The sequence below is a fragment of the Passer domesticus genome, chromosome 13 (assembly GCF_036417665.1).
Source record: "Passer domesticus isolate bPasDom1 chromosome 13, bPasDom1.hap1, whole genome shotgun sequence".
Lineage (NCBI taxonomy): Eukaryota > Metazoa > Chordata > Aves > Passeriformes > Passeridae > Passer > Passer domesticus.
This window is the reverse complement of record NC_087486.1, coordinates 15880550-15906809: the sequence shown is the minus strand read 5'-3', so window position 1 is coordinate 15906809 and position 26260 is coordinate 15880550. Positions and strand designations below refer to the sequence as shown.

The window sequence follows — 26260 nt, the reverse complement described above, 5'->3', positions numbered from 1 at the left end:
TCTGCTCCACTGGCTGGCTGGGAGCAACTCCCTGCTTCACCAGGCAGCACTGCTGAAGCACCTGCACATATTCAATGTCTGCATACAGAGCTCCCATCTCACACAGAGACATCCAGAACTCAGGCAAGAAAGGGCCTCGTGCTCACATGACATGGTCACTCAATACTCATAACTTCCTTGCTTTCCTGGAGCATACCAAAGGCCATTTTGCATTTCAGTGAGGACATGATTTGTTTGGCCAATACTGACATTATCCTAAAGCTCAGAACTAAAAGCTCCTCTGTGTTGTCAGACAGCCAGAAAATCAAGAGCATGGCTGTGAGTGGTAAGCACACACTTAAAGCCTGTTACAAATGGCAGTAAGAGAGCTGAAACAAATTACTAAATAAGTGAGTGAACCTTGGCTTCTCTTATTTCCGTCATGGTTTATGGAGTTGGAGATATTATTTCTGGATCGAATTTTCAAGAAATTTGGTAAACCAATGGCCAATATAGATATAATCTTGAGGAATCATTGCCCTATGCTGCAGACTCGATCCCCTCCACCCATGGGTCATGACTCGGATGGCTGAGCAGACCACAGCAAGTTAGAGTGTTGAACTGTCCTGAAGAGAGAGTCCCAGCACCCAATATTTTTCAATTGTTAAACTCAGAGGTATTCCAGTTCACAATGTTAATCACTGTGTCTTCGGCACAATACAGCGTGAGGGAGTCTTTCTGAATATTCCATGCATCACAGACATTATTCAAATAACAAGTTTTTATAGATGGGGTGGCAGTCCTTCTCTGGATGAACAGGAAAAACAATGCCAATACAGGTCAGAGAGTAGAAGGAGAAAGGGACACTTGAGAATGCTCTACCACAAATGGACACAGTCATGTGGGGACAGGTTTCTCTTCCCAAGAGAAAAACACTGAATTCAGAAACAAGAATGAGAAACAAAACTCAAAGTCCTGCTTTCAAGTTCTTCATTCGATCTTCACAATATTGTCTTTAATGGACATGTGGCGTTTTCAAGCCCAGACAATGGATATGTTTTCATGACTCTCTGCAGTTATAACCTGTCCAAACACAGATTGTCCTGACACTGCTGTACTTCCAAGGCAATCCCAGGGAGACAGAACACCAAACCCACACTGACAGGCCAAGGAAAGAATTTGTCGGGTGTTTTGCTGCTCTGCTCTCAGCCCTGAGAGGATCAAAACTCCAGCCTTCTAGACTGCACAGCTGGAAATGACTGCAGTGCAATGGCTGCATGGGAGCAACACCCACTTTCACTGGGCAGCACTAGTGAAGCATCTGCAGATGCACATTGGCCATGCAGAGAGGTGCACTGAGAATAAAGAGAAACACACAGAGCCCACACATCTCAGACAGAGACATCCAGAACCTCAGAGAGAAAAAGCCCTGTGCTAACACAACATTGTAACACAGTATTCAGATCTACCTTGCTTTTGTGGGGAAAAGAACTGTCATTTCAGCAAGTGTGATAGTAGTGCACACAACTGTGCCACTGAGCATTAACAAAGAATAAGCAGTCCAATGTCTGACCTGAAAGCAATGGAAACAAGAGCATAGTTGGGAGTGCATTCTGAGACCCTACCAGAAATGACTGAGACAGAGCTGAAATACAATATTGTCTGAAGGAATGAATCTGAGTGCCCTTTTTACCTTATTTCTGTTTTTGGAGGGGAAGAAAATTTTACTCTGACATAGAATTTGCAGGATACTAATTATGCCAATTTGGAACACATTTACTCATGAGGAACCACTGCCACATGCTGCAGCCTGGATCGCCTCCTCCCAAGAGCCATGAAGCCTCTGGCTGTGCACACCCAGCTAGTCAAAGGAGAGAGTGTTGAACTGTCCTGCAGAGAGAGTCCCAGCAGTGCCTGGGGCCATGTCCTCGCTGCCCACAGGGACACCGGGGAAATCCTGGTCCTCATCCTGGCCCTGGCCCAGCCTAAAGACGATGTGGAGTCCAGAAGGACAGAGCCCCATCCCTCAGCAGGAGAAACCGACCAGAAACAGGCTGGTGGTGACAGCAGGGGCATGCCAATGAACTGTGTCCTGGTTGCATCTCCACGTTCAGGAACTGTGCCCACCCAACATTGCTTCAGGCAAGGGACACAGTGGGAAAGTAACTCGCAGAATTTTGAAATGCCTTGATAGGGCTGTCCCAGAAAGAACATCTCTACAAGGACTTTTGTCTCCACTGAAGGAGTCAGGGTGGTCTTTTATTTCAGTCTAAAACAATTTTTCAGTTCCTAATCACACAGTTATACCAATTTACAACATTAAACTGCATCACTTCAGCACATCACAGTGCGAGAGGGAGGCTTTCTCATTATTTTGTGCATCATAGACATCATTCAAACATCCATTTATTCTAGATGGGGTGGCAGTCCTTCTCTAGTGGAACAGGCTCAGTACAATGCACAGTTCATTTCAGAGGAGAAAGGGCAAGCATGGGAATGCAAATGCTCTGACACAAACACAGAAAATACGCATGCACAGCTTTCTAGTCCTTTCAAAAAATCCCTATTCAGGATCAATAATGGAAAGACCAAACTTAATGTCTATTTTTTTTAAAGTTCTTCCTGTCACTACCTTCCAATAAATGTCTTGTAGTATTTATGGATTTTGCCTTCAATACAGCTAAAAACAATGACCACGTTTGTACCACTCCATTCAATTACAGTCTACCCTTACACTGTTTGTGCTGCTGTACTTCCTGGGCAATCCTGATGTGACGTAACACCCAAGCACTTCTTACAAGCAAAGGAAGATTTTTTGAACATTTGGTTGCTCTACTGTAAGCTAGATAAGGCAGATGAGACTGATGTTACCAAAGGGTCCAAATCACCTCCTTCCCTGGTGAACTGGCACTGTCTGTCTTGCTGTGGCTGGGTGGGAGCAACTCCCAGCTCCACCAGGCAGCACTACTGAGGCATCTGCAGATATTAAATGTCTGCATGTACAAACACAGCGAGAAGAAAGCAAAGCACACAGAGGTCACATCTCAGACAGAGACATCCAGAATCCCAGGAAGAAAGGGCCTAGTGCTCACATGATATTGGGACTCAGCACTCATGGCATCCTTGCTTTCCTGAAGGGCAAAAAGGGCTTTTTGCTTATCAGTGAGTATATATTTTTTGTGGCAGCCACACATGATTTTAATGCTCTGGATAAAATGTTCCTCAGTCTTTTCAGACAGCAAGAGAAACAGGGGCATATAGCTGAGTGAGTGAGCGCTAACCACATACTTAAAACTCATTAGAAACTTCAGTAAAAAAGCGGAAACCCACGATAAACTAAATGAGCAGACCTTGGCTTCTTTTACTTCTTTCACTGATTTTGGAGTGGCAGATATTCATTCCAAATAGAATTAGGAGGAAATTTGTTACAGTAATTGGAAATAAAAAATTATTCTGGAGGAATAATTGCCACATGCGCAGGCCAAGAAACCTCTGTCTATGCAGACCCCAGCTAGTTAAAGGAAAGAGCGTTGAACTGTCCTGCAGAGAGAGCCCCAGCAGTGTCTGGGGCCATGTCCTCGCTGCTGACAGGGACACTGGGGAAATCCTGTTCCTCATCCGGGCCCTGGCCCACGGCGCAGTGCTGAGGGGGCAGGCTGGGCACGATGGGCTTGAGGAATTTGAACTCGCTGTTGCCCGAGCCCGTGGTCAGGCTGATCTCGTAGCAATAGGCGCGGGGCAGGGTCCCTGCAGCGGCTGCATCGGCCAGGCCGCTCTGCAAGGTGTCGGCAGCATAAAGCACAGGGCCAGCCTTCAGCTCCTGCCTCCCGCACACCTTGCGAGCCACCAAGACGGCGATGGAGACGAGGAAGAGCAGTGAGACAAAGACCAAGGCAATGATCAAATAGGTGGTCAGGGAGCCGCCCTGGTCCTCGGAGGCCGGGCTGCTGTGCGGCAGGCGCACCTCTGAGAAGTCCTTGAGCAGGAGAGCGCTCAGAGCTGCCGTGGCTGACAGCGGGGGCTTGCCGTTGTCTCTGACCAGCACAACCAGCTTCTGCTTCACGCTGTCTCTCTCTGTCACCGGCCTCCTCAGACGCACCTCCCCGCTTTGCAGGCCCACGGAGAACAGCCCTGGCTCGCTGGCCCTCAGCAGCTGGAACGAGAGCCAGGAGTTCTGGCCCGAGTCCGCATCCACGGCCACCACTTTGCTGACCAGGTAGCCCGCCTCGGCCCACACGGGCACCAGCTCGCTGGAGCCTGGGCTGCTCTCCTGGGCTGGGTACAGCACGAGCGGGGCGTTGTCATTCTCGTCCAGCACGACCAGGCGGACGGTGACGTTGGCTCGCAGGGGAGGAGAGCCCGCGTCAGAGGCACTGACCGTCACCTCCGTCTGCCTCAAGTGCTCGTAGTCCAGGGGCCGCAGCACAAACACGTGCCCCTTCTCCGAGTCCACAGACAGGCAGGAGCACCAGGGCCGCTCCGCCCCTTGCTCTGCTGCCAGGGAATAGCTCACCTTGCCATTCAGCCCCACGTCAGCATCTGCAGCGCTCACGGCTCCAACAAACACCGCGGCCGCACTGTTCTCACGCACGTACATGGTGTAGGAGCTCTGGTTGAAGACGGGGGCGTTGTCGTTGACATCCGAGATCTCCACGGTGAAGGTCTGCGTGGTGCTCAGAGGAGGCCAGCCCGCATCTGCTGCCGTCACACTCACGATGTACTGAGGCCTCTCCTCCCGGTCCAGCGCGCTCACTGTCACCAGCTCATAGTAATTCTTATAGGCTGCCCGCAGGGAGAAGGACAGCTCATCCTCCAGGGCACAGGAGATCTTCCCGTTGGCACCAGAATCCCGGTCCCTGACCGTAAACAGGGCAACCACCGTGCCGGGCACTGTGTTCTCGGGCAGGGGACTGCTGAAGGAACTGACCACCACCTCTGGGGCATTGTCATTCACATCCACCACCTCCACCAATACTTTGCACATAGCTGAGAGTCCTCCACCATCTCTGGCTCTCACACGGAATTCATGAGTCTCAGCTTCCTCAAAGTCCAGAGGTTTTGTGAGTTTAATTTCACCAGTTATGGCATCAATCACAAATGCTGAGTCACTCTGTCCCACTGCCTGGCTGAGTTGATAGGTGATGTCCCCATTAACTCCTGCATCTGGATCAGTTGCCAGCACAGTCAGAACCACAGAGCCTTCTGGCATGTTCTCCAATACCTTCCCAACATAACGTTCTTGTGTGAATTTGGGAACATTGTCATTTACATCTAGAACGATAATAGAGATCTCGATGGTCCCACTTCTAGGAGGAGAGCCACCATCCACAGCAATGACACTGAAACCCATCTCTGCCTGCTGCTCTCTATCTAGTGGCTTTTCCAAAATAAGTTCAAGATATTTGTCATCCTCAGTCCGACTTCCATAGGAGACACTAAAGTACTCATTCTTGGGAGAGATGCTGTACTCCAGGACGCTGTTGCTGCCAATATCGAGGTCCTGAGCCTCCTCTAGCGGGAAAACTGTACCGGGCTCGCTCATTTCAGGGATATCAAAAGTGACACGTTTCTCGGGGAAGACCGGTGAATGGTCATTGATGTCCTCCAGAGTCACCTCGACCCGAAAGAACTGCAGGGGGCCGGAGAGCAGCAGCTCGAAGGGGAGCATGCAGGTGGCGGACTGGCCGCACAGCTGCTCCCGGTCCAGCCTCCCCGCCACCAGCAGGCGGCCGGAGGCGCGCTCCAAGCGAAAATGCTGCCGGCCGTCCTCCGACACCAGGCGGGCGCGGCGAGCCGAGAGCTGCGCCGGCGGCAGCCCCGCATCCTCCGCCAGCTTGCCCACCAGGGAGCCGCTTTCCGCCTCCTCGGCCACGGAGTAGCGGATGGGCTCGGCGCGAGCGAGCGGCAGCGACAGCAAAGCACACACACAAAGCACTTGCCTTGCGAGCGCCATGGCGCGGCAGCGGCGGCGGCGGCGGCCGGTGTCGGTCTCTGGGCGGCTGTCCCGGGCGATTCCCCGCCGAAAGCAAGCGGCCAAGTGCGGCGCGGGCGCCTTCCCTCGCTGCCTCAGATTGCGGCCGGCGCTCCGCAACCTCTGCAGCCGGGCTGTCCCGGCAGCGGGGGACACGGGGCAGCGCTCGCTGCCGCAGCCGCCGCCACCTCCGCCCGGCTGCGCTGGGCTGCTCTAAGCTGGGCCGGGCCGGGCCGGGCCGGGCCGGGCCGGGCTCGCTCGGGCTGTGCCGCTCCGGGCTCGGCCGCCTCCGCTGCCGCAGCCGCTCGGCGCCGCCTTGGCCGAGGGCACCACCCAGCGGTGCGCGCTGGGACTGCAGCCGCCGCCGCCCGCAGCCCGCGCTGCCGCTCGCCCCGGCCCGCGGAGCCTCCTGCGGCAGAACACTTTTTCTGGGGAGGGAAATCCCTAGCCTTGGGGGAGTCTTGGCGCCAGAGTACCACCGGCAGTTGCTCCGCGCCCGTCCTCGCCCTTTGCTGGCCCGAGCCGGCGGTTTGGTGCGCTGTCGTCTAGCGACAGGCGACTCTGCACCCTCCGAGAAACGCCGCGGCAAGAGCGGCACAAGGATTTTCTAGGGAAGCATGAAGCAGAGGCTGAGCTCGGTGGGACTGTGCCGCCTTCCACGGCAGGAGAAAGTGGCCTGGAGGCTAAATAGGGAGATTACGGCTATAACAGTAGAGAACGGCACTACAACTGGCGGGGAATCTCAGGCTGAGGAGAGGGGGTAAGGGAATCGCATTCCAGCACGGCTCAGGTAGGGACGCGCACGCCTACTGGCCAGTCTTGCGGCTAAAAGGGAGGAGTGGCCGTTCTTCCCGCCTGGGCTTCCCGGTCGCAGGCAGACTGCGAGTGGCGTAGCGGTTCCTCGTCCTTGTCCAGCCCCGCCTCAGCATTGCTATGAAGGCTGGGCAGGATGGGTCTCAGGAACCGGAATTCGCTCCTCCCCGAGCCGCTGGTCATACACATTTCGTAGCGGTAAGCCGGCGACAGAGTGCCCGTGCTGCCCACTCCCACGCCGTCGCTGGCGAAAACTCCGTCCGCGTAGCAGCTGGGAGAGGGAGGAGGAAGCTCTGCCCGAATGCGAGCTTTGCAGAGAGTGTTGGCCGTTAAGACAAGGACGGACAGGAGGAAAAGGGACGAGACGCAGACCAGCGAGGCGATGAGGTAAGTAGTGAGCATTTCCTCTTCGGCCACCTGCGGCTGGTGTCCGCTCGCAGGATCGTGGCCAAGCTGGTGGAAGGCATCGGAGAAATCGTCCACCAGTGCCACGGCGAGGGTGGCAGTGGCAGAGCGCGGCGGCTGCCCGCGGTCCCGCACCAGCACGATGAGCCTCTGCCGGGCCGCGTCCCTCTCTGTCACGGCCCGCGCCGTGCGCACCTCGCCGCTGTGCAGCCCCACGCGGAACAGCGCCGGCTCCGTGGCCTTGGCCAGCTCGTAGGACAGCCACGCGTTCTGCCCCGCGTCCGCGTCCACCGCCACCACCTTGGCCACCAGGTAGCCGGAGGGTGCCCAGCGCGGCACCAGCTCTCCGGCCGCGCTGCTCTCGGGGCCCGGGTGCAGCAGCACGGGCGCGTTGTCGTTCTCGTCCCGCACGACGATGCGCAGCACGGCCTGGGCGCTGAGCGGCGGGGAGCCGCCGTCGGCTGCGCGCACTCTCACCTCGAAGGCAGGGACCTTCTCGTAGTCCAGCGAGTGCAAACTCCGGACAGTTCCACTCTCCGCGTCCACTGACACGAATGACGCCGCGGCGAGGGTGCCTGTCAGTGGCGGCACTAGCGAGTATCTGACACGGGCGTTCTCTCCCGCGTCAGGGTCCGTGGCACTGAGGCGGCCCAGGCTCCTCCCCGCGGGCTCGTTTTCGCTCACCACCATGGTGTAAATGGGCTGGGTGAAGGTGGGTGCATTGTCGTTCACATCCAAGAGCCGCACGAGCAGGGTCTTGGATGCCGAAAGGGCGGGGGAGCCCTGGTCTCGAGCTCGCACTGTCAAGTTGTATTCCCCCACCTGCTCCCGGTCCAGCGTCTCTGATGTCACCAGCGCGTACGCGTCGGCTGCCAGCAGAGTGATCCTGAAGGGTTGCTCTCCCATCAGCTCGCAGGTCGTCCTGCCGTTGTCCCCCGAGTCCCGGTCCCTGACGTTGAAGAGGGCCACCACGGTGTCCGGCGGGGCGGCTTCGGAGAGGGTGCTGGTGTGTGAGGTGATGATCACCTCGGGGGCATTGTCGTTCACGTCCTTCACCTGCACCTCCACCTTGCAATGCGTGGACAGGCCCCCTCCATCTACGGCTTGGACGTCTATCTCATAGGTCTTTTTTTCTTCGTAATCCAAAGGCTTTTTGAGTCGAATATGTCCTGTCTCTGGGTTTATTTTAAACGTTTGGAGATTTTCTTCTGAATTTTGAACGATGGAATACACTATTTCCCCATTCGTTCCTGCGTCTAAATCGCTAGCAGACACTACCACCACTATGGTGTCCTCTGAGCTATTTTCCATTACAGAGACTTTATACAGAGTCTGGGCAAATACCGGGATGTTGTCGTTTATATCCAGGACTACCACGCGGATTAAAGCTGTGCCAGACCGCGGTGGTGTCCCACCATCCACAGCCGTGATGATGAAAGCAACTTCTGCCTGCCGCTCCCGATCCAGGGCTCGATCCAACACCAGCTCGGCGTACCTCCCGCCGTCATTTCGCCGCTGGGTGTACACATGGAAATACTCGTTCGAGCTGATACTATAATGCTGAAGACTATTATTCCCCACGTCTGGATCGTGAGCGCTTTCCAACAAAAACCGAGTCCCCGGCATTGCAGATTCCGGCATCTTTAAAATTATCTCTTTATTTAAGAAAGCAGGAGCATGATCATTTATGTCGGTGAGTCTTACCTCAGCTCGGAAGGACTGCAGTGGCTTCTCCAGCAGCACCTGAAAACGCACCAAGCAGGGCTCGCTCTGTCCACACAGCTCTTCCCGGTCCATTTGCTCTCTCACCACCAAATCCCCGGTGTGCTGGTTCAGCTGTAAATACTGCTTTTCTCCTTCAGGAACGACTCGAGCCTGACGAGCCAATAATTCCTCACCGGTTAGTCCCAAATCCTTAGCGATATTCGCTACAAAAGAGCCTCTCTCCGCCTCTTCGGGCACAGAGTACCGAGCGGTTTCTGCTCCCATCCCCGAGAGGCAGAGGACAAGGATCAGAGCGCCTGCTCGCCCCGGCAGCGCTTCCTCGCTCTTCCTCGGTTTCATTCCCTTCCAGAGACCCGATCTCCTCTCCTGAAAGCTGGATGGAGCTGCCGACACAGCCTGCCGCCCCCCGAGCGGAGCAGCCCGAAATGGTGCAGCCCCGCCCGCCCGAATCGCGGGATCGGCGGAGCTGGGAGCTGCGCGGAGCTTCCGCGGTCAGCAGCGGCACCAGGCGGCCGGTCTGTAGAAGGAGTCCCAAGATTTCCCCCCGCAAAGCCTGGAAAGCAAAGATTAACGGCTCGTTTTCTCTCTTCCTAGGTCAAAGCATAGATATTTAAATGTCCATACAGCCGTGTTTGAAGAATGGCCACTGGTTGAATGAGCAATGCCTCTGTTTATTTAAAGCTGGGTTGTTCCTTTTGTTTTGGTTCCCCCTCCCTTGCCCCCAGTGTGAACGCTTTGAGTAAATGACTCTCCGACTGTTCAGCTAGAAGAGCTGTGTGTTGTTACAGGGGTCCAGCCACCAGGTGAGGAGGTCTTTTAACCACGGCAGCAATGGCCAAAGTCATTCTCGGAATGGGCAGAGAGTGTTCCCGCAGTTTATGACCTCTCCTGCTGGGAGCCTTTGGGAATGGGCTGAAGGCAGCATCTCAGACCTCAACTCCACTCAGAAAAAAACTCCTCCGCCTTGCTCCGACTTCTGAGACCGTCCTATTTCCCAGGTCTTTCTGATTTCCCCTGCATAAATTCCACTCCAGATACACGGATTTATTCCCGAAATCTTGTTATTGAATTTGCTTTTTCCTCGGCGATGACTGCAGCAAGTGATCTCGAGACAGCACACTCACCCGAGGGAGTTCCAAGTAGATTTTATTGTTTTCTGTCATCACTCATTTGACTCTAAAATGGTTCAACGAGAGGAATTACCACATTACTTTATAGTTTAATACCGACTAAGGAAAGAAAACCAGAAAGCTTCTTGACACCCTATATTCTACAGTGTCCTAAGCTAATTGTAAATGGTTTTGTCTATTTTACTGAAAAACTACAAAGAATACTTTTCATTATCTTGGTTTTTAAAAACCGCGAAATGGTATTTTCAATTTTGTGGAAAAAAAGAAAGGACTAGAGAATACACTGCTCAAAGCCCACTCTTTACAATTAGGAGAGCCTGTAAGCTCCTGGTCAAATATGCCAAGTGTGCCAATGCCAGAAGTTCAAAATGTAAACAGCTTCTGCTTATTTTGTAAGAAATTCCTTTGCAACCACAACTTAATTTTGCATAATATCTGTTTTACCTGGTGTTGAATACACGGCAGAAAATTAAGATATTATTACAAAGCTCTCTCCATTAAAAAAAAAAAAAGCATGAAAGGAAACCCCCTGAGAAGGCGGTGTAACAAGAAGTTAAACATTTAAAGATCTGCTGACAGTTTTCAGTATTTCTCGAAGTATGTAGAAGCAGTAGCATTCTCACAATCATACATTATTATGTAATCAACATGCAGCACAGTTGTCCTTCTCCATCGACAGCACAATTACAAAATACCTACATGAATAAAGTACTGCTCAAGGGGAAAGTACTCTCACAGAGAAGGTTTGATCTCCCTGGTACATTTTAAGGAGGTGTTTGGTCTCTTTGTTCCCTTTTCCCTGTGAGGACAGACATACTTGTCTTTCTCTTCACTTATTGATGGGCGAGCCAAGGGTTTTGCTCAGAACTGACATTTAGCTCCAGCTCCCTGTTTGCAGCTGCATCTGCAGCTCTGGGCCCCATATCTTCAGAGAGGGAAGCACTGCCCTGCAAAGAACAGAGAGAGCAATTGTCATTTGGAGTTGAAGGGAAGCAGGCGTCACCGAGAAGCTTAGAGGATGTGTCTTACATCACTGCTTGTGTCACACCACTCCTCCCTACTGAGAGCCAAAGAGAAAGCAAGATTTGGTGGATCTCTGATCTGAATGGAGAACATCGGAAGTCAGAAAGCATCCTCCAAAAAGGTACTATTACAAAACCTTAATGGGTCACTATAAAACTTTTGAGTTTTGAGTAATTCGAAATGGTGAGAGCCACAAACAGAAACCACTTTCTCACAAACAGTAAATGTGATTTAATGTTGATATATCAAGAAGAAGCCTCATCTTCCCTGAAGCTACTGTGATTGTCACACCCTGCAGTAGAGCCCAAGTCACCAGTGGTTATGAAATACAAAAATATTAACTGACCCTGATGGTGCTTGTGTTCCTCCAGCCTCATATATATTCATGATCCTGTCTACTGTGAAATGCTAGATGGATCCTTGGAAAATCTCCATGGAGAGTCCCCACAGAATCCCATACTAAGAGGTGACTGACTCTGATAACCACACTCTTCTGGCCAACACTATCCGTGCAAGTCACAAAAACGTAAGGGAATTGAATGGCAGAGGTTCCCACCTGCACAGCCTCCAGCAGTTTGTAAGACAGCTTGAGTTCAGCACTGCCACCACCCTGGTGAGTGGCACATGGGAGCACCGAGTGCTAGCTCCCAACAGCAGTGCAGAGAACACTGCTGGTGACATCCCTTTGCACAGCTGTCCCCACCGTCCCATCTGACGCTGGACAGGCCACTACTGCCATTCCCATTACTGCACCTCCGGGAGGATGTATCCCTGGGAATGGTGTCATTGCTGCTCCAGGCCCTACAGGCTCCACACAGTGGGTGGGCAGGACCCCCATATCTGTAGGCACACGGTGTGTGGTAATTGGGAGTGCGGCTGTGGCCCAGCCTCATCCCTAATGCGCTACGGCTGAGCAGGACAGGTGACCAGTATTGAAGGTAGTGAGACCTGGAGTGCCCAGGTGCACTGACCAGTCACAGAAAGGCAGAGAGGACACACCGGTGCAATGCATGAACATGAAGGGTATCAAAGGTTGGGCTAAAGAACAAGAAGAAGGGCACACGTTTGGAACCTTCTGCAGTGGTATGGTGTTACTCTGTATGGGCTGATGGGTGAAGCCTTCTGAAACTATATAGCGATACTGTGTGTATTGTGGCCATCTCAGCTACAACACATCTCTACCTGTAATTTCACCTTCTCATGGCTCAACTCTTCCCCTTTGAAGTGACACCAAAGACTTGATCTACCACAAAAGCTCAGCATAGATATGAGCCCAGCTACCCAGAGAGGTGGGGGGTGCCCCACCCCTGGAAATATCCAAGGTCATGTTGGCTGGAGCTCTGAGCAACCTGATCTAGTTGAAAGTATCTGTGCTCGTGCCATGAGGGTTTGAAATTAATGGCTTTTAAAGGCCCATTCCAACCCAAAATAGTCTATCCTTCTCTGATGCAAAGAGGCATGGTTAGTCAGCATTTGGGGAGCAGCTGGGGGATCCTCCTGGGAGGCCTCTCCAGCAGTTCTGAGATGTCTTCTATCATCTCCTCCCACCCCAGGGACTCCTCCACTAGCAGTTCTGCACCTTCAATGCTCCTTGCTCCCAGGGCTTGTCACGCCTCCCTCCCGCCTGCCCGATGGCCCTGTCAGTCCCTCACCTGCGCAGTCCAGTCGCCCTCGCCGCCGAGGTTGGCCGCATCCTGCGAGCACACCGAGCTCCGCTGCTCGCCCGGGCCGGGGGGCAGCCCGGCGGGGAAGCAGGGGAAAAGCGGCCTGAGGAAACGGAACTCGCTGTTGACGGTCCCGGCGGCGAAGCAGACGTCGTACACGTAGCTGCGGGGCAGGGAGCCCGCGCTGCTCTCCGTGGCAGTCGCTGGGAACGTGGGCAAAGTCTCCGTCTCTCTCCGCCTGGCCCGCCGCACCTTCACTACCACGGCGGTCACTGCGGTGGCGAGGAACAGCGCCGACACGCAGACCAGCGAGGCGATCAGGTAAAGAGTAAGCGGCTCGTCGGGCTCGGCGGCCGGTGCCTCCTCTCTCACCTGTAAATGGGCTTCGGAGAAGCCGTCCACCAGTGCCACGGCGAGGGTGGCAGTGGCAGAGCGCGGCGGCTGCCCGCGGTCCCGCACCAGCACGATGAGCCTCTGCCGGGCCGCGTCCCTCTCTGTCACGGCGCGCGCCGTGCGCACCTCGCCGCTGTGCAGCCCCACGCGGAACAGCGCCGGCTCCGTGGCCTTGGCCAGCTCGTAGGACAGCCACGCGTTCTGCCCCGCGTCCGCGTCCACCGCCACCACCTTGGCCACCAGGTAGCCGGAGGGTGCCCAGCGCGGCACCAGCTCTCCGGCCGCGCTGCTGTCGGCGCCCGGGTGCAGCAGCACGGGCGCGTTGTCGTTCTCGTCCCGCACGACGATGCGCAGCACGGCCTGGGCGCTGAGCGGCGGGGAGCCGCCGTCGGCTGCGCGCACTCTCACCTCGAAGGCGCGCACCTTCTCGTAGTCCAGCGGGCGGAGGATATAAACATCCCCGTTTTCAGCATTGACTGACACTTCGGGCTGCTCTTTGCCCTCCTGCCGCACCAGCGCGTAGTTCACACGGGCATTTATTCCTGCGTCGGCGTCCGTGGCCTTCATGCTGCCGATCCGGAGCATGGGGCTGTTGTTCTCCGTGACAGACATGGTGTAAATCTCCTGGGTGAACTCTGGGGGGTTGTCGTTCACATCGGATATCTGCACGAAGATGCTTTCCTGAGAGCTCAGCCGCTTCCTGCCCCAGTCCGTGGCTGTGATGGTGATGTTATACTCCGCCGTCCTCTCCCTGTCCAGAGCCGCGTTTGTTCTCAGTTCGTAATAATTATCAAAAGTGGGGGTGAGACTGAATGGCAAGTCCCCGTCGATGGAACACTCCGTCCTGCCGTTGTCCCCGGAGTCCCGGTCCCGCACACTGAACAGAGCCACCACGGTGCGTGGCGGGGCATCCTCGGGAATGGAGGCGCTGAGGGAGGTGAGCGCTATCTCCGGGGCGTTGTCATTCACGTCCAGGACCTCCACCTGCACTTTGCAATGCGCAGACAGCCCTCCGCCGTCCGTGGCTTTCACCACCATCTTGTGGGATTTTGCTTCCTCAAAATCCAGCTTGCCCGCGACTCGTATTTCACCGGTGGTCGGGTTCAGCTGGAAGAGCTGCCGGGATCGCTCCGATGTCTGGGTAAAGGCATAACGCACTTCCCCGTTGGACCCTTCGTCGGGATCCTCGGCAGCGACCCTGACCACCAGCTGCTCCAGGGGGCTGTTCTCAGCCAGGCGCACCTCGTAGGTCTCCCTTTCGAAGACAGGAATGTTGTCATTGGCATCCAGCACCACGATCCGGACCTGAGCCGTGCCCGACCTGGGTGGTGACCCCCCGTCGGTGGCGGTCAGAAGTAAATTCAGCTCTCCCTGCTCTTCACGATCGAGCTGACGCTGTAGGACAAGTTCCAGGTATTTTACTCCATCTTTCGCTGTTCCAATAGCGAGGGAGAAATGAGGGTTGGGCCCGAGGCTGTAGTTCTGCAAACCGTTAATGCCCACGTCCTTGTCCTGGGCGCCTTCCAGGGGGAAACGGGAGCCAGGAGATGCTGTTTCCAGAATCTCTAAAACCATCTCCTTCTCTGGGAACACGGGCGAGTTGTCATTTACGTCACGAACTTCCACCTCCCCTCGGATAAGCTGCAATGGATTTTCAAAGAATATCTTAAAGACGAGCGTGCAGGTATCGCTCTGAGGACAGATCTCCTCTCGGTCCAGCGATTCCTTTGCCGTCAGGACTCCGGTGTTTTGATTGAGTCGGAAAAGCTGCTCGTTCCCCTCGGACACAACGCGGGCTTTGCGAGCCGCAAGCTGGCTCAGAGGAACCCCCAGGTCCTTGGAGATATTGGCGACAAAGGAGTCCCTCTCCATTTCCTCCGGCAGCGAGTAGCGGAGGGTTTCAGCCCCGCTCTGACACACGCAAACACACAGAATAAACAAGATCACTCGCCTCTTTCTGTCTCTGCTCCGTCTCCCACACGCCATCACTCCCCAGAAAAGCCATCCACTGTCCTGGGTGGCTCCCAGCATTTTTTAGTAGTGTCCGAAAAAGAGCAGTGTGGGCCGGCAATCCTGGGGTGAAGGAATCTGGAAGCCCCGGAGTGCTCCGAGTCCTTTGCGAGCAGCTCAGCTCACACGGGTTTTTTTTGTCTCCCTGTGTGTGCAAACCCGGGGCGGACCGAGGAACGCTCCGGTCCGCGGCCAACATCCCCACCCAGCGTCCGAAGGGGGAATATTTCCTCTCAATCGGGGCAGCGCTGCTGGCTCGCGGTTTGCTGCTTGAACCCGCACTCTTTGTGCCAAAGAGGAGAAAAAAGGTGCGGTGTAAAAGCTCTCCTCTCTCGGAAGTGGGATCCCTGCCCACACACAAAGCGCTGCTCGGGGCATCACATCCCAGCTCGCAACCACGAACTCTTCATACACAGTTTTGGTTTGCGTGGTGTAGACACGGCAAGTTCCACTGCCACAGAAAAGATTTTCCTTCTCTTCTCCACTTGCTAATCAGCATAGGGCGATTGGTAAGTGAGGCGAGTCAGAGAAGCTATTAAAAATGAGAGCTGGTGCCAGAGAACTGACGAGGAACTGGCCCTAAGTAAAACCTTCATTATCACCACAGCTCGCCATCACAGCAGGATGCCTAGGGCACATCATCCTAATGCTGTTCTTTTCATACTGGGCATCACACCTCGCCCGACTTTTACACTTTTCTATGTGAAAAAAGGTGCTAAACTTGAAGTTCTCTATCTGCCTAGGGATGTATGGCCAACAGACAGTTAATACAACAGGCAAGGAAACAAACACGGAGCCCCGAAATAAAACTCCACGACACACAAATGCTAACAAGGAGATAAGGGAGACAATAGCAAAGATAAGGCTCTCATCACACTAACTGACGGGCCATTAAAAGAATAATTGAAACGTAGACCTCAGAGGTTCAACAAAAATCTCTGTAAGAGATAAAAGAAAAAAGTTCTAAAGATTCTCACGGATTATCAGAAAAAATGTCATGGAAGAGAACAAATTGATGACGAGGCGTTTGAGGGGGGCTCCCGGAATTTGCAACGCTTATTATGAGATTATTAGAGGTAGAATCAAACTCGCTAAGAGGGAGATGTTTGCAGCAGACCTGATAGGAACAACCGTGGGAAAACGGAGGTGGAGGGGATATCGAGGGGTTCTGAGCACAGTCGAGTACTGTGAGGCAGAATTTGTGCCGGAAACCAGATAAAAACCTCAGGTTCAGGCAGGCACGGCTGGCCCCGAAGACAGATTTACGCCTGCGACGAATGCACTGAGGATGTGCACAGCCTCCCACGAGCCCAGCTCAATCTTTCTATTACAGAAGTTTAAAAAGAAGGAGAAAACAAAATAGGACTTGCATTATTTACCCGTGTCTCGAGCATTTTTTTGTTCGGATTTTACTGTAAAAGAACTACGTTATTAAAAAATATTATTATTAAGTATCATAATCCTCTTGGACTTGGTACCTTTTCTTTAATTTCCTAGATGTTTTCCCTTTATTTTTGTTTGCTAAAAAAGGAGTGAGGCTATCAAACAATACTCAAGAGGTCAAGTCCTGGAAATTCTCTTATGTCTTCATTTGTTTTAAAGTAAAAACTTCGTGCCTCTATCCGTAGGAGAAAATAACAATTAAGGTTGCTCCAGGATTCCAGGAACCTTTAGCTACTAAAAGCTCTTGCATGAACGAAGTAATTTTCGGCGACTTCCTCTTATCACCCATTGACTTGGACGCGTGATAAGCTCTAAACCACTGACATACATCAAAGGGCAGCTCCTCCTTTCTTCCCTTCCAGGGACACTTCCATCTCTCCAGCTGCGATCATCACCAACAGAGAAGTCAAATCGTAGGCCAAGCACAGCAGCAGATGTGCTGGGAAAGTGGCTTATCTCTTTTTTTTTTTTTTTTTTTTTTTTTTTTTTTTTGCCACGCAAAAGCAACTCTGACACCTGTAATCCACTTGCTTTGTGCCCGTTTTTTCACTTCCGAGGGGGAAATGTGTATTTCCTTCTCCTTATCTTAATCTTTAGCATCACTGCGCAGCAGGTGGAAAGACACAGGCCGAGAAGAGCTTCCACAGACATTTCCTACCCTGAGTGCAGGAGCCCAGTTATTGTCGCTGCCATAATTTCAGAAAGGAAATGGTGCCCATCAGCTTCAGGTGTAGAAGGGTGTAAGACGACCAGTGATCCTTAACGGAGCTCTTGGCAGTAACAACATCTTCGCTCATCAGAAGATGCTGCTTTTCCACCGACGAATCTTTATATTTTTTCAGATTTTAGAGGAATGATAAAGAGGATCACTTACCGTGCAGCACTGTAGAGCTAATGCTGGTGTTTTTGCTTGGGTCACAACAGTGAAATGGATGGGTATTAATTGAAAAAAAAAAAAAAAAAGAAGTTTGAATACTGCCAGATGGAGGCACACTGTTTTAGTTTCTTTAGAACATAGGAACTATACCCATAACACGAATGATTTGCATAAACGTGCCAAAGAATTCACGCATCTCCTCGGGCATACAGTGATATTGCAGGCTTTGTTTTACTGATGGCATCTTTATCCTAAGAAGAACCAAAAAACTAGTTCTCTTCACTCTGTCACTTAAAACTTTATGCCAGAAAAGCATTACAGCAGCACATCCTGCTCAGTTCCTGATGTGGCTCCGTGTTTCTGAACACAGAGGTGCTAAAAGAAAATTCTGCCCACACTTCTGAAACCTGAGCAATTTCAGTTTCCAAAATCCTTCTTGGTCTTTCACCTGGGAATTCAGATCTGCTGAATGAAATCTCAGCGGTCCCATGCCCGGTTTTGTGGTCCCCTCGGATGAAGGTTTCTTCTCCATCCCTGGAGGCACTGTCCGCTCCCCTCCAGCACACCCTGAGGGTAGGATGGCGTGGGAGGATCCCGCAGAGCAGAGGAACAGATCTTCCCAGAGTCCTAGCCTTTTCCACGTCTGAGTGCAAGGACGGACGAACACTCCCGACGTCCCCTTCCCGGACAGCTCCCAGGGTGGATTTCTTCTTTCGTCCCTGTAACAATCAGGCTGCATCCCGAATTCCCAGCTATCCCGCGGACCTGGGGCCGGAGCTCTCAGCCGGCTGCAAACGCGAGGAAAGCTGGGAGAATAATTCCCAACCTTCCGGCTCTCGGTTATGTTGTAAATACCTCGGGTACTTGTTCGGAGGCTCATTTTCCGAGATGTACGGCAGCCTCCTCCCTCTGTCTGCACTCAGTTCAGCGAGTGCTTTCCCCATCGCTCTGTTAAAAGCAAACATTTATTTCCTTCGGTAGTAACTCGGTGCTTACCAATCAACCGGCTCTGAGCTACCCCAGACCTCCGGTGAAATCCTCCCGGATCCCGCAGGGCCCCCTGGGAGGCCGTCCCCGTCCTTCACACCCCCTGTTTCACCTTGTGCTCCTGGATTTTCCAGGCACGTCTGGATGCGGCGATTCCCAGCACATCCTTTGCCAAGGCTTTAAACCGGGGCGTATTCCGGAGCAGCCGAGGCGTTTCTGCGGGGCTCTCAGCCGGTGCCAGCCCCGCAGCATCCCCTGCGCTCGCTGGTGTCCCCCGCCCCGCCCGCAGCAGCCCAGCGCCGGCCGAGAGCGCCACTGGGCGGCCAGCGCTGGAACTGCACGGGGGCTGCCCCGAGCCCCGGCTGGAAACTCCCCTCTCGCCTTGCGGCTACTGCAAGGACAAATTCTGAAATATATTTCCCACCTTGGTACGTAAATGAGCTCCCTTAGTGTTTGTTGAGACGGTTGGTTTGGCATTAATATTCCAGGCAAACGTGAAACGTCCTACACAAAGCTTCCATCAAATGTGCTTAATAAAGACATGAGCAAACGTAGCAAACGCTGCTCATGTGCTGTGCACTACATTTTCCAGAAGTCAGCAATAAAGGCGTTTTCAAGCACAGGCTGTTTGGAGGAGGCTGAGTTTTGAATACTTTCTATTTCAGAAGGAGATCTCCAACAGTTGGATAAGCTCTCCCAAAATATTCCACAGTTAAGAACCAATTCAGTGTTAACAGCAGCACAAATCCCTGCTGCCCCTTGGGTCAGCTGCAATAGATTTCCAAAGAACACCTTAAAGGTGAGCCTGCAGGCATTGCTGTGTGGCCAGATCTCTCCTTGTTCCAGTGACTCCTTTAAAGTCAGGACTTCAGTGTTTTGATTGAAGCAGAAATGCTGCTGCTGCTCCTCAGACACAAAGGAAAATATATTTCTTCCTAGGTAGCAGCATTTCCTTTCAAATGACACCAGTTCATGAATCCAGCTGTTCTAAAACCTCCCTGTGTACCTTTCAGCTTCAGAGAATAAAGGAAAATCTGCTTCAAAAGTCTAAGTTCATGGATTTCCTCAAAGACATTCTGCATTCTCCAGTCTCCAAAGACAATCCTGGACAGAAGATACCTGCCAGATTGACAGAGAGCAGGTTTAGATTAATATTAATTTAGATATCAACAAAAATGTCCTTACTGTGAGGATGGTGAGGCCTGAGGTTGCCCAGAGAAGCTGTGGCTGTCCTGTCCCTGGAAGTGTCCAAGGCCAGGCTGGACCTGGGATAGTGGAAGGTGTCCCTGCCCATGGCAAGAGGTTGGAACAAAATGATCTTGAAGGTCCTTTCCAATCCAAACCATTCTGCATCCTTCAAAGGCAAAAAATTCTCTCCTTCCTCTCTATCCATGACAATCTCAGTACTTCTCATTTGCAACACTTTGCTGCCATGACTACCTTTTGAAGGCAAGTAAGAATTTTCATATTTGTAAACTTTGTGCTTAGTGGGATCAATTTTTTCCACCTTTTATCTCACTCCTAGATCAAATATGCAGACATTTTCTTCATGAATCCCTGAACCCACGTGGGTTTTTTGTGTCCTGAGGTCTCAAATGGCCAACAAATACTATTTCAGTTTCTATAAGTTGTGGGACAAGTGTCAACTACTGAGAATTTTTTTTCATGTTCTTCTGTTCAATTTCTTTATGACTCCTTCCACAGTTTCCTGCAGTGGCTGTTTAATTTGACTCAGAGGAGAAACTCAAATGGAAACTCACATGTTCAACAGTCAAGCAGCACAAGGTTTTCAGATATTTCAAGTTCACTGGGTAAATAGCCTTGGCTTTCTCTGTGCTTTTCAAAGAGCAACAAAGAACAGGATGATTTTCTCAGTGATGTTTGGAAAGCCTTGCAAAAGACATTTCAGGGATGGAAGTGCCACACAGGCATTCATGAACAAGCGCAAGCATCGTCAGGCTTTCAAAGAAATCTTTCTATGATTGGCTGCCTGAAGACAGGAATTAGACGTGTTTGAAGTCAAACCACTGAGCATTACAGTAAGAAAGTAAGAACCAGGCAGACTATGTGCTGTCCAGGGCAGAGAAATAGCACATTTGCTCTTAAAAGGACATGTCAGGAAGGAATGGATATGGGGGAAGAGGTTGGCTTTGGACAGGCTAATTTTGGAAATCTGTCTGGTCATCTCAGCAAGGCTATTGCAAGGATAAATTCTGAAATCTTTGCTTCGTGTCCATTTTTTAACTTCTGAGGGGGACGTGTATTTATCTATATCTATATCTATATCTATATCTATATCTATCTATCTATCTATATGTATATACATATCAGGGATTTGGCTGAGAAGCAAATTTGAAAGTGAAGGAGAGAAGGGGAGAGCAGAAGAAAGGGACAGCAATGATTAGAGGAGGGAAAGATGCTATGCAAGAGGGACCAAGAGAGGACAAGCACGAAGCTGTTTGATTGACAAGGCTGACCAAGCAGGGGAAGGACAAAGAAAAGCAGGTAGGATCTATCCTGAGAACAGCTTAGGAAGGGCTGGTTGATGTGACACCTGTAAGGAGGGAATCAAATTACGTATTAAAGGGAAAGTGGGGTCCAATCAACCACAGTAAAAAGGGTATTGGGAATTCTGTGGAGAAGCAGGAAGGGCAGTAAATGCAGTTTGAAGTCAAAGCAGGTGCATGGATCAGAAACGAGCCAAAATGGATGCAGAGAAGGAAGAAACAAATGAGTTAGGTAGGAGGAAGAAAGTGTATATATGATCCTTTAAGCTTGTGCTGGTCTTTCTCCAATTCTCAGTGCCTGGCCTAAGACTTAGATTTCCTCACTTCCACTTTTCTTCCTCAGAATGCCTTTCTCTCTGACGGGAGTGCAAAAAATTATCAGAAGGTCGCAGCAAACCAAAAGGAACCCTCCTATCTCAGCCAGTGTAACAGGAAGTGTCCAGTACCCACCTTTCTGTCTCCTGATGCCAGGTTTGGCCCTTCTGCAAGCCAGGTTCCAAATCCTGTACCCCTTGGATGGCATGAACATACTGACATCAGCTCCGGGAACCAGGGCCCAGCAGTGCCTAAGGGGAAGGTCAGTGGAGAAGGGATTCAAGCACAGCCTCATGGACAGCCTGGTCACTGCCTGGTAGGAAAGCAGGAGTTCTGAACTGAGGTGTTCAAAGGAGACATGTTGGCGTGGGTTTTTTTCCCTTTTCACAAACGGGATGGGACTGCTGGGATCCATTCTTTGAGCTTTATTTGCAGCATCAGCCTCATTGCATGGCTGAGGCAGTAGGAAGATGGCAAAGCTCACCTACAGCCAGCAGCAGCCAAAGATTTATTTGTTACAGAGCATTTAAAAAACTTTTTAGCCAATAGCATATTGCTAAAGCTTACAGACAGTTGGTTTAGCCAATTATTAAAAGCACACATACATCTGCTTCACACAAAGCTTGCTTGTCTTCTTTCTATTAACAATACACAATACTCCAGTATTGAGCTTAAAGCCTTCTACTACCTTGCTAAGCACATTTTTCTGGAGTCTTAAGGTCTATCTTAGCCAAACCTAAGACTCAAGCTATTGTTCCATGTCCTTGCTTGCTATACCATTGTAACTTTTTCTGCTTTCAGGTTTTGCAGCTGCAGCTAGCTCTAAATTTTCTGTTCTTTCTGTTTCTAAGGCCTGCTTTCCCAGCTTTTCGAAAATCTTCTTACCTTTACTAATTCCCACAAGACAGAGAGCAAGGGAGTTTTGGTGTTTGCTCATGGCACAGGTGAATGCCAACACGAGGGGCTCACCCCTCAATTCATGTCTAGTGCTTCTGAAGACACAGGGACCAGTTCAGCAGTTAAATGAGTGGCCAAAGCTATTTCTAAACCAAATCCAGCCAAGTGGTAAGAGCTGTGTAACCCCAGCATAAGGGAAATATGGTTTATGTTTTACTGAAGCAGCAGAGATGTCCTTTTTTTGGGAGGATACTTTGGAAAGCAAAGGGGTTTGGGGCCCTCTATTTAACTTCCTTTGTCCTCAGCTGCAGGTCACTTTCTCCCACATAATTCCAGCAGCAACTGCAAACCAGGCACTGTCTGGGATCACAGGATGGCCCTTGGGCCTGTGACACAGCTAAACCATCCCCCAGAATACAGTGACCACTGAACTACCCGGGTTGTTGTTCACACAAAGCCGTGAAGTTTAGACTCTTGTTATCCCACTTGTATTTTAGTTTTTATTTTATTTTTAACACTTTTGTATTTTGACAAAATTGAGCAGTGAAAAGCATATTTCTTTTGGATGATGCTTTGACATGCTCAATGCTTTTGACCAACAGCATGTAGATACCCTGAAAGAAAAGAGACTTACAGAAAGAAAAAAGAGACCCACAGAAAAGAAAATATCCATTCTGTAGGCAGAAATCCAGAGTTTATTTACTGTTTAGGCAACAGACAGGTACTTGTATCTGTATCCCATTTTCTAAAGGAAGGGACACACTGGCAAAGACAAACTGAAAACCAATTTCAAGACAGATGCACAAACACCGATCCTAGTGAAAAATTATAAAGTAAATAGATACAAACCCAATACATGTAACAGGTACCACTGAAAGTGCATGACAGCTAATTTATTTTCCAAAGAATTTATATCTGGATAGGTGAAACACAATCCTGATGTCATGATATTCTTACTGCCAGGTTCATACATTTGGGAGGGGAAAAATAAAGTATTTTTATGTTAAAATCCATAGATTGCATCAATGATGGGGAGGACTAATAAAAAACAGCCGGTAGTCCCTGTATATCTGTCATATATAAAACTATAACCACTTTTTTTAGTCAGGCTTGACCAGATGAGCCTTGGGCGCTCCTTGGGATCACTTAAATGCAGTTTATTGACCAGCAGCAAGTCGGTCCTTGCCCTGGGAAAGGCAGAGGCGGCGGGGTCGAATCCAGCGGCTGTAATTCGCACATTTTTCCACCAGATAGCAGCCTCCACAAAGGAAAAACCCAGCGGAGAATATGCAAGTCACGGCGAGGAGCGGCGGGGCTGGACCGGGAACACCAGGGCGTGGCAGCATCCGGGGCCGGCTGGGGAAGGGACAATCCCCCGGAGAGAGGCAGGTCTTATCTATCTATCTATCTATCTATCTATCTATCTATCTATCTATCTATCTATCTATCCATGTATCTAATCTATAATCTATAATATATTTTCTTAATTTACAGATCTACCTATCAATTTACCCATCCATTCCTCCATTTATTTATCTACCCATCCATTCATCTGTTATCCACCCATCCATCAGCATCCTTGTCCACAGGATCTGGGCTCTGTTCCTGCCCTGGGGAAAGGAGCACACACTCACGTCCAGGGAAACCATTTCAGATCAGACTCGGACTCAGAGCAAGAGGCTGGGGAGAAGGGAGAGATGTGAGGTCATGGGTGGAGCAGTGAGATTGGGCGGGGGGATCCAGAGCGCTGGACTGAGCGGGGTTTGGGAGGGGATGTAGGTCATGGAGCAGCCACAGGGATCGGTTTATCCCTTGGGGTCCCCAGCACTGGCTTTCTGCCCTTGCCACCGAGCAGAAATGAAATTGCAGCAGTATTGAGCAATGTGCTGGTTCCTCCCAGCTCTGGGGCTGCAGGGCAAGTGAGGACAGCAGCCAGCTTAAACCCTGGGAATCTGGGATTGGTGTAGGATACACCAGCAGCTAAATAATCTCCTAACTTGCTTCCCTGTCAAGCCAGAGTCTCTAATGCAGAAAGTACTTGTACCATTTAAAACGTGCTTAAAGAATTGTGTCCACATTCATTACTAGATGCTTGTCTGTTTAATCTTTACAGAAGACAAATGAAGGGGTCAGAGGCACCTCTTCAGAGAGACAGTTTTCAGGAATACATGTATATAAAATATTTCTCATCATATGCCTTAGTCTAAAGTAAAATTCCCAGGTTTGTCCATTACTGATTTAGTGATTTAAAATACATTTTGAGAAGCAAGCATATCCTTCATGGCTCTAAATCTCCCATTTATACCATGGGGATTTAACAAAATAGTTTGTCTCCTCTTTATTTCTTCTACTAAAAGTGATACCTAAAGAAGGTATCACCTCTGGATATCTGATGACAGGAACTTCAGCACAAGACTGGAGTGATTCTTAGCCTTCCACTCAAAACATGCATTACACTCATTAGCAAGTGGCAGTTAACAACTGAATAAGTGTCTTTTTTCTTTCTCATTTTTTTCTTTCATCTACTTCATTCTATTTCTTGATGTATGAATCAAGGTAGGTAAAGAAAAAAATATTCAAAAAAAAGTAATCAAAAATCCAAATCCAGTAAAAGGTCATAGGTGATTCTGAAAGAGTTAAGAATTACTATGGGCTGCCTGGGTGAATAAATCCCTTAAACTGAACTTTTTAATCCCAAACTCAAGTGAGTGTTCTTTGAAATGTATGGGGAAAAAAGCTCTGTGCTTTCCTCTGCCCTTCTGAGAGGAAAACTGGGGTACTGAATACAGTGACTGGAACAGACAAATGTTCTCTACAGTGTTGCTCACTAGATGGAGTACGAGTTATTTACATTAAAATGCTAAACCAAGTGACTCCCACTTCCTACTAAATGCACATAAAAAAAACATCACAGAATATATTTGGCAAAACCTTTAATACAAACAGAATAAATCTGTATTCTTGCCTTGTACATAATCTTTACTTATTTATGCACGTGGTTCACAAGTAAAACATCAGAAAAATCAAGACAGATGTTGAACTGCACAGGTTTTAGTTTATGTAGTATTCAGAATGATGGCTCAAATGCTCAGCAGCTTTGGAACAGTGAGACACAGCTGGCTGGAAACAGCTTCCACAAGGAAATACCCAAACTGGTCAGGGGTGTTGCAAGGGAGAAAAGCAGTGAGGCCTGGTACCAATAATAAGAGGTGGATTAAAGCAACAGCTCTAATGTGATAAGACTGAGAATCTTATTTAATTTCAAACCACCAAAAAAAAATAGTCTTGTTTGTAGTTGATGAGAGAAGAAATTCTGAGAGATAATCACACAAACCTAGTACTACTGACAGCCTTTGTTCAACAGCTTCTGATTTACACTGCCTTTCAGGATAGATGAATATTTTAGGAAAGAGATACCATCTTCTGGAACACACTCCTGTGTTCTGCTCTTACATAGAAGCCACCCATCTGTTGTCAGCTCAGTAATCTGAAATCTAGTTTAACATTACCACAATGAACATGCTCTGTGTGGCACACTGGAGCAGCCACCTTGATGCTGGGTATAAATTTTTGTCAGAGATCCATGACCCCATCCCAGAGGTCAATAGCAGTAAGCACCATCCACTTAAAGAATTCCTGAATGGAAGATGCATCACGTAATGCAGCCTCCTGCATGTGTTGCAGGGTATTTATAAAGCTTCTAAAGCTTTGCAGAGAGCTTTGTTTTGTACTAAGATGATGATTAATAGATATAATGAAGTTTTGTCCAGGAGAGAGAGAACATTATCAATGCCAGGTAGATAACAGCCAGTGGGTGCTCAAGACAAATAAGAAGGAAATGCAAGTTATCATCAGAACTGTTTTTTCAAAGGTGAACCAACCAAACCCCTAAAGCTTCCCCTGGGAATAAACTCTTCTGAGCTGACAGCAAATGGTAAAATCAGAAAACCTCCCCGTCACTGCCCAAGAATAGCACCTAACAAAAGCAACCCCCCAGCTGGTGTAACTACCTATCCACCTGAATACCCAGATTAAAAACACTCACTAAGAATGGTCAAATGCATTTCTTTCAAAAGCCAAAGCAGTGCTCTAACAAAAGCTATTCATGCATCATTTGAAGT

At 50.2% G+C, this 26260-nt stretch overlaps 3 protein-coding genes across 3 annotated transcripts; all 3 read right to left on the bottom strand.

Annotated features, from left to right (window-relative positions):
• Positions 1–3373: 3373 nt before the first annotated feature.
• On the bottom strand, positions 3374–6186 carry LOC135280270 (protocadherin beta-15-like). The gene has a single exon (XM_064388066.1). The coding sequence runs from the start codon at positions 5930–5932 to the stop codon at positions 3491–3493; it is 2442 nt and encodes an 813-aa protein (XP_064244136.1). The 5' UTR covers positions 5933–6186; the 3' UTR covers positions 3374–3490.
• A 185-nt stretch (positions 6187–6371) lies between these two features.
• LOC135280266 (protocadherin beta-16-like) lies at positions 6372–9686 on the bottom strand. The gene has a single exon (XM_064388061.1). The coding sequence runs from the start codon at positions 9230–9232 to the stop codon at positions 6776–6778; it is 2457 nt and encodes an 818-aa protein (XP_064244131.1). The 5' UTR covers positions 9233–9686; the 3' UTR covers positions 6372–6775.
• Positions 9687–9884: 198 nt separating this feature from the next.
• LOC135280265 (protocadherin beta-16-like) lies at positions 9885–15704 on the bottom strand. The gene is made up of 2 exons (XM_064388060.1): positions 12699–15704; positions 9885–10970 (listed from the first exon to the last, which is right to left on the bottom strand). Exons 1-2 carry the CDS (start codon positions 15132–15134, stop codon positions 10857–10859), a joined length of 2550 nt encoding a protein of 849 aa, XP_064244130.1. The 5' UTR covers positions 15135–15704; the 3' UTR covers positions 9885–10856.
• Positions 15705–26260: the final 10556 nt, after the last annotated feature.